An 8,118-nucleotide genomic window follows, 5' to 3' on the forward strand; every position below is an offset into this window, starting at 1 on the left:
GAGAAGCCCTTTGCCTCTTGGTCCTGTGTCCTCACCATGCCCCCTTGTGGTCAGCCTGGAAAGGCCAACTTGACAGTAGGTTGCTTCAGATGTGCCACCCATGTGGTGACAAGTCCTGGAGCGTTGGCATGGGTGGTACTGAGAAAGGCGATGGATCCAGGGTAGTGCAGTGGCCAGTGGCAAGGGATGAGGCGGGGGCTCCAATGGCATCGTTCGACCTGCCTGCTACCTTTTTACCTACATGTCTCATGAAGGGATCAAGGAGAAAAGCACTGTGGTCTGGGAAAAGACTTCTAGCACTAAGACGCTGCCTTGAGGGGCCAAGATTAACCTGGCTCCTCAGAAGAGGAGCAGTGCTCATTGTCAGACAGAAGAGGGCGCTGTTTTCTCCCATGTCATCATTTGAATTGGCACCGACAGGCTTTGGCCACCAGCTATGCCCACTGAGTGTGGTTCCACAAATCTGCAAATTCCAAGGGCAAGATTTAGGGTGAGGTTAATGAGACAGGGTCAAGTACAAGTTCAGGGGCTGATCATGTCTTTACTTTGTTACTTTGTTCATCATGGATTTTTCTTCATTAATTTTTGATTTTTCAAAATATTGCATTGAATGTTATTTAGCTTGATTACTGAGTTATTTGGCAACTCCTTAAATTTTGTGCCTAAGGCTAGTGTCTCATTGGCCTTGCCCTAGTCCTGCCTTGACAGATCTAATCCATTAGTCGTATCACCACCAGCTCAGAGTTTGCAATTAGGCCCTTTTGTACCTATAAAGAAAGGACTGGCAAAAAGAATTAATCCTGAGAATGTAAATACTTGCTTTTTTTTTTTTTTTTTTTTTTTTGGCAGAGTCTTACTCTGTCACCCAGCCTGGAAGACTAGAATGCAGTGGCGCAATCATAACTCACTGCAGCCTCTAAATCCTGGGCTTAAGTGATCCTCCCATCCTCCCACCTCAGCCTCCAGGGTAGCTGGGGCCAGAGGTATACACCACCATGCCTGGCTAACTTTTTTATTTTTAGTAGAGACAAGCTCTCGCTATGTTGCTCAGGCTGGTCTCGAACTCCTGGGCTCCTGCCTCAGCCTCCCAAGGTGCTCGGATTACAGATGTGAGCCACTGCGCCCAGTCAAATGCCTGCTTTTGATGCCACTTCACAGCCAGCAACTAGAGACCAATTTCTTTTCTTTTTTTTTTTTTTTTGAGACGGAGTCTCGCTCTGTCGCCCGGGCTGGAGTGCAGTGGCCGGATCTCAGCTCACTGCAAACTCTGCCTCCCGGGTTTACACCATTCTCCTGCCTCAGCCTCCCAGGTAGCTGGGACTACAGGCGCCCGCCACCTCGCCCGGCTAGCTTTTTGTATTTTTTAGTAGAGACGGGGTTTCACAGTGTTAGCCAGGATGGTCTCAATCTCCTGACCTCGTGATCCACCCGTCTCGGCCTCCCAAAGTGCTGGGATTACAGGCTTGAGCCACCACGCCCAGCCTGAGACCAATTTCTTAATCCCCAAGTTTCAATGTCTTCATCTGTAAAATGAGGATAGCAATTGCTGCTTTGCAGTTTATTCTGAAAACAGATTATCACCCCAACTGAGTACCCCTAAGGGCCAGGCACCGTGTTGACTCTGCCCTTTAGTTATAACCTGTCTAAATTTTCACAGCCCTACCATGTAAGAGATACTATTGTCCTCATGTTAAAGGTGAGGAAAAGGGCACAGAAGAGTTTGGTTATCTGTCCAAGGCTGAACACTCAGTAAGTAAAAGTGTATATGCTTTAACGTCATCAGCATACCCGACATGAGATGACCCTTATGCCCCCAGGGATATTTGGCAACATCTGCTGAGATTTTTGGTTGTCACAAGTGGGGGATGCGATTGGCATCTAGTGGGTAGATTGGCGTCTAGTGGCATCTAGTGGGTAGAGGCAGGGGATGCTGCTAAAGTGTCCATTAATGCACAGGACAGTCCCCACAAGTACTATCTGCCCCCAAATGTCGACAGTGTCAAGGCTGAGGAGCCTGCTCTATGCTATGCTCCCGAGTCAGAAAGTTACATGAGGACTTAGCACTTAGTGCTCCATGGAAGGTAGACATTGTTGTGGTTGTTGTTATTATTACCTTTTGTCTCTATGGCTGGGGGTTCCCGTGGCTTCCAGGGAAGCTGAGTTCCCTTGGCACCGCACCCACACTGTGATCAAGAACCCCGTCTCTAGGCTCACGCCTGTAATCCCAACACTTTGGGAGGCCAAGGTGGGAGGTTCGCTTGGGCCCTGGAATTCAAGACTAGCCAGAGCAACATGGTGGAATCTTGTCTCTGCAAAAAAAGTACAAAAATTAGCCAGGCATGGTGGCATGCACCTGTGGTCCCAGCTACTTGGGAAGCTGAAGTAGGAAGATTAGATTACTTCAGCCTGGGAGATTGAGGCTGCAATAAGCTGAGATCTCGCCACTGCACTCCAGCCTAGGTGACAGAATGAGACCCTGTCTCAAAAAAAAAAAAAAAAAAAAAAAAAAAAAAACTTAGTCTCTGGAGTCCATTAGAGCATCATACGTTGCATTCAGCAATGATTTATTGAGCATCTGCTGCTACATGACAATCCTATTCCAGGCAGCACAGACACATGGAGGTGCCCCTGCCCCTGTGCGGCAGCCTGGTTGAGAGACAACTTTAGACAAGGAAACACACAAGCTCAGAGACAATAAGATGTTATAATGCACACCATGAAGTGAAAGACCTGGGTGCCACGAGAGAGAAGAAGAGGGAAGACCCTGATAGGGTTGGGAGGCCGGGAGGGCTTCTCGAGGGTATGACATTTAAGCTGAGCCCTGAGGCTGGAGGAAGGAAGAGCACTGTAAGCGGAGAGAACAGCCGTGCCAAGGCCCTGAGGGGGGAACCGAAAACCGAAACCAGGCAGTGGAGGGAAGACTAGTCAGGGAGGAAGAGACGAGTAGAGTGTTATGACCTGGGAAATGTGAGCGGGTAGAGGCCACATTAAGGAGTTGGGTCATTGACCAATAAAAGCCCTGGAAGGATTTTAATCAGAGCAGGCCTGCCCTTCAGAAAGTGACTCTTGAGGTCCAGGCACAGCTCTGTGTGGAAGATAGTGTGTGAGGCTGAAATCCAGAGTGTGTGTCATCATCTGGGAACAACTCTGCAAAGGTGAGGTTTGTCACAGTTATGCAACCTTAACGAATGCACCTTCCTCCCCGCAAACTCTAAGCTGGTTGTGAAACATGGCAATGGAGCATTTTGCATATGTTACAAAATTATTGTTAATCCTCATTCATTTTTTGGACAAAGACCAGCATCAGTCACTGGAAACACCTATTTGGATCACGAGGCTTGTCCTCTGCCAGGAGTGAGCACTTTCCTGCAGGCTTCTTGTTTCTTCTTGCTGCTTTTGGGTGACTCAGCCTACGACATTTTGCTCCTCCTGAAATCTCCATATCTTGCCTTTCTCAAATTCCAAGGTAGCCTTTGCACAACATATCAGTCTCCACTGACTCCTGTCCCATCAGGGCCCACAGTGGACGGCTGTATGGGGGCCACGTGTCTGAACTCCTGATCCTCATTTCAGCCCATTCATGTGACGTGCATGGAGCTCTTCAGCAGGGGCTTACCGACCAAGACAAGAGCTTGAGGCTTTGAGGGGATCTGATTGTCACTGCACAATCAAGGACAGTATTCCCAAAAGTAGATGTTGCTCAAGATAGTCCAAGGAATTCTATGAAGAAAAGGACTCCGCAGACAATAAAGTTTGGACACCCTGTTTCAACACAGTTAAGCGGCTTTTTACAATTACAGGACTTTTCAGAACACTTAATATGCTAATGTGCATTATAAATCTCCAAGAAAGAATGATGCATATTTATCTTTTCTTCCAGGTGCGTCTTAGAGACTGGTGTTTGCAAGTATATGGAGCAGGAAACTTCATCCCGAGGATGGAGACCCCGGAGCTGTCAGCAGGCGTTAGGCAAGTGCCTCAAAATTCCCAATTCCCAGCAAGAGAAGCCAACAGAAGGATGAGACAGAAGGTTTCTGCCTTACCAGGGTCCTCCAGTACTGCATGGAGGGGTTGAAGTGAACCTTCTGGAGGTGGGGTCAATGACTCTTGGAGGTAGGAGAAAGCTTCCCTTGACTCAGTTGCACACAAAGACAGAAAACATGTTTGCATGGGCATTGTTTAACCTGCTTAAAAGAATGAAAAGCTTTTAGCACTTTTTTCTTTTTCTCTAATTACTAAAGAAGTACATGTTTTTGCAAAAAAAAAAAAAAAAAAAAAAGAAAATCAAACAATACACAAGTATATAGAGTAAAAAGTGGAAGTCCTCCTTTCATCTCCTGCCCTGCATCCCTCCCTGCATCCCCAGTGTTCCATATTAAGGTTTTGGTATGCCTGGTTCGGTGGGTGAGAAGGTTAATCTGGAGTCAGCACTCTGAGATTGAATCTCAGCTTTGCCACATGCTAGCTCTGTTTCCTTGGGCACAAGCCTCAGTTTGCTCATCTCTAAAATAAAGCAGCCATAGGAAGGGCTTGGGGGATATGCAGGGAGATGAAACACAGAAAGCCCTAATGCAGCACCTGCACCTAGCTGGATTCAGTTAAATTTGGCTCTTAGAATTCTCCTTCCAGAATCCAGGCATTTTTTTTTTTTTTGAGACGGAGTCTTGCTCTGCTGTCCAGGCTGGAGTGCAGTGGCCACATCTCGGCTCACTGCAAGCTCCGCCTTCCGGGTTTACGCCATTCTCCTGCCTCAGCCTCCAGAGTAGCTGGGACTACAGGCGCCCGCCACCTCGCCCGGCTAGTTTTTTTGTATTTTTTTTTTTTTAGTAGAGACGGGGTTTCACAGTGTTAGCCAGGATGGTCTCGATCTCCTGACCTCGTGATCCGCCCGTCTCGGCCTCCCAAAGTGCTGGGATTACAGGCTTGAGCCACCACGCCCAGCCCAGGCATTTTTTAAAAGGTCCAATTTCATTCCATGGATGTGCTCATTAGAGAATGGGGTCCATCTCTTAATCTGTTCATGTGACTCTTCTTTAAGTCCTCAAGGGCAATTTCTATATGCAGAAACCACTATTTAGAAGTTTACTTTATTTTTTCAATTTAATACTCAAATTGTCAAAGCTGGAAATTAAAAAAAAAAAAACAGATTACTTGACTTTCTTTATTCTACACATTAGCTTGTTTTTAATGCTAGGAACTAAGAATTTTTCTAGGACTTTGATGGAATGATTACTATCTTAGAAAATGCCATGCCTCCATAAATATATATACCTACTATGTACCTGCAAAAATTAAAAATAAGAAAAATTGTTAACAGAAAAAAAAAGAAAATGCCATGCTTTTAAGGTCAGCTTACAAAGGTTCTCATTCTTTTTATAAACCCAGCTAGGATTTCTAGATAAAATACAAGTTACCCAATTAAATACGAACTACCCCAAATTCAAATCTACCTACTGTTCTATGATTATATTTGTTACATCTGCCAACCCTAAACCCAACAAACCTAAATAATTACTTATAAGGAGTTTGCGGCCAACTTATAAACATTTTAAACTTTGTTTAATATGCTGTATTTTCTTTTAAAAGTTCTTCAATTGTCTGAACTAACAAAAAAGCTACCTTTAAAAAATACTAAATCATTTGAATTCTAATAAAGTAAACAAACAAAACACTGATGATAACCCAAAGTGTTTATAAATGTTCCAGAACTGTATTCAGACAAAGGTTTCAACGTAAAGTCATGAATCTGAATCAAACCCTACCAAGTGCACATTTTATAAGACAGTTACAAGATTTTCTATATAGTTGGCCAAGCAGCTCTCATTAAGTCCATAAAATACCACATATTCCATCTTAAAACACACAGAAACATTATACCATGGCTCTGAGTCTCTTAAACATTTCTACACTTAATTCTAAATCTTTTTCTGGTTGGAAGATGCCTATTCACTAAGAAAGACAATTAACCATTCCCTAGAACTCTTTATTTATTTATTTATTTACCTTTTGAGATGGAATCTCACTCTGTCGCCCAGGCTGGAGTGCAGCGGTGCGATCTTGGCTCACTGCAACCTCTGCCTCCCAAGTTCAAGCCATTCTCCTGCCTCAGCCTCCCAAGTAGCTGGGATTACAGGCACCCACCACCATGCCCAGCTAATTTTTGTATTTTTAGTAGAGATGGGGTTTCATCATGTTGGCCAGGCTGGCCTTGAACTCCTGACCTCAAGTGATCCACCCACCTCAGCCTCCCAAAGTGCTGGGGCTACAAGAGTGAGCCATTACACCTGGCCCAGAGCCACTTTTTACCAGAGATTCAACCAGGCCTGAGGTCTTAGGTTGCAGACAACAGGGAGATTGATTGCAGCACAAACTCAGGAAACCATTTCCTTCCATGTACTATTTGGGGTTATCTTATAGAATTCCTGCCATGCTTGGCCAGGATGCTGCCTGGATGTATGTTGGGGATACACGTATAATTTTCCCTGTGGCTGTGGCCCCAGACCCATCCCCTTAAGAGGGGTTGGTCCGCAGATCCCGATGCTGCCTTGGAGTTACTCTTATTCCCTACCCTTTTCACAGAATTGTCTTTGCCAAAGTCCATTACTATATCTTGATTGGATTTTGCTTTTTTTTTTTCTTTACAGACCTTCATAGTTTCCTGCCCAAATCTCTAAATGTCATTTTGCTTGAGTTGATATCCTACAGTTCTTACAAGACCTTTCTCTCCCAGAGTCACACAACTCTCGTCAATATTAAATTAATATCAGCTTGAATCACGGGTCTTTCCATGGGTTTCACGGGCTATTTGCTCACAGAGTCCAGGGACATTTTCCTCATCCATTCCATCAGATCCCCAGTTGCTTTCTCTGGCAACACATTGCTAGTTTTTGTACAGTAAAACAGCCTAAAAAATTAAGTCATTCAAACTACCCTTGACCTTACTTTACACCACCAGGGCAGTTAGAGTCACAGTCTGGGTGTGTCTGAGGACACCAGGCCGCCAAATCCCAGTGATTTAGAGAAAACCCAGCAGAATTTCCCATGCCTCCTGCCTCATTGTCCCCCAGCAGAAGCTTCCGTCACCCCAGGTGCCCTCTAGGGTGGACCACTTCCGAGTTCATCCACTGTCAGGAAAAGGCACATGGCATGCAACCGCAGGACCGATGACTAGATGTCAGAGCTGGCTCCCAGTTGGGATATGAGTGACTTTGTGGAGGATGGCGCCTAAATGAGGCATGCCAATTTCCGCACCCGGGTGACGAACATAGGGGCTCCTAAAAGCCTAGCCCAATGTATCTGTATTTCCTTGGGGATTAAACCCCATGATCTTCAGTTTCTCAGAGAACTGAAAGTTGCAACGAGAAATCCAGTAATTCCTGTTATCTGCAGGCTTTATAAGTCAGTGGAGCCTGTGGAGGTGGCCAGAATCCGGCACTCCAAGCGCTGCTGTCTTCTCACGGGGTCTTGAAGCCAGAGCAGCGCCAGGATGTCACAGAAGCTGGCCCTACTGCTTCTTCTCCTCCTCTCCATCCACAGTGCCCTGGCCCTGAGGATCTGCTCCTTCAACGTCAGGTCCTTTGGGGACAGCAAGCAGGAAGACCAGAATGCAATGGATGTCATTGTGAAGGTGAGTCCCTTTCCTGGGAGGAGGATCCCAGACACCCCTCACACCCTCTCTCCTGTCTTCAGACTTTTAGAGACTCAAGGTACTTAAAGTTGGCCCTTAGGGGGAATGTAGAAGCTGGCTTGGAACAATAACCACTTCAACTCTCTGTGCCTCCTGCCATCATCTTAAAACAGGGGCTCTCTCCAGGATCGCTGAGGGGACTATAGGAGTTGGCAAATAGAAAGCTCTTAACGTAGTGTCTGGCTCATTATACGTTCCACATAAGGGTTGGCTATTATGATTTTTCTTGCTATTTATTGAATGCCTGTATCAGGCACTATAAGCACATGGTTTCATTTCATCATCTTTATGAAGAGGGACTATTACTCCCCACGCAGAGGTGATGAACAAAGAAAGATGAAGTAATCTTATACAGCTGCTCCTTTTCACCAGCAAACCCAGCTCCTTTCTCTCCCTTTTCTTTTTTTTTTTTTTTTTTTTTTTTTTTTTTT

General features: G+C 45.5%; 1 protein-coding gene across 2 annotated transcripts in view; it reads left to right on the forward strand.

Annotated features, from left to right (window-relative positions):
• Positions 1-7,417: 7,417 nt before the first annotated feature.
• Positions 7,418-8,118, forward strand: part of DNASE1L3 (deoxyribonuclease 1 like 3) — a 23,617-nt gene continuing 22,916 nt past the window's right edge. Inside the window, exon 1 of one of the 2 annotated variants that reach the window (XM_023200831.3) lies at positions 7,418-7,627. In XM_023200831.3, coding sequence (XP_023056599.1) covers positions 7,487-7,627 — 141 coding nt within the window. In that variant the 5' untranslated portion in view covers positions 7,418-7,486. The remainder of the gene's footprint in view (positions 7,628-8,118) is intronic. The other variant, XM_023200836.2, reaches the window with a different exon arrangement.

The sequence above is a fragment of the Piliocolobus tephrosceles genome, chromosome 2 (genome assembly GCF_002776525.5).
Source record: "Piliocolobus tephrosceles isolate RC106 chromosome 2, ASM277652v3, whole genome shotgun sequence".
NCBI lineage: Eukaryota > Metazoa > Chordata > Mammalia > Primates > Cercopithecidae > Piliocolobus > Piliocolobus tephrosceles.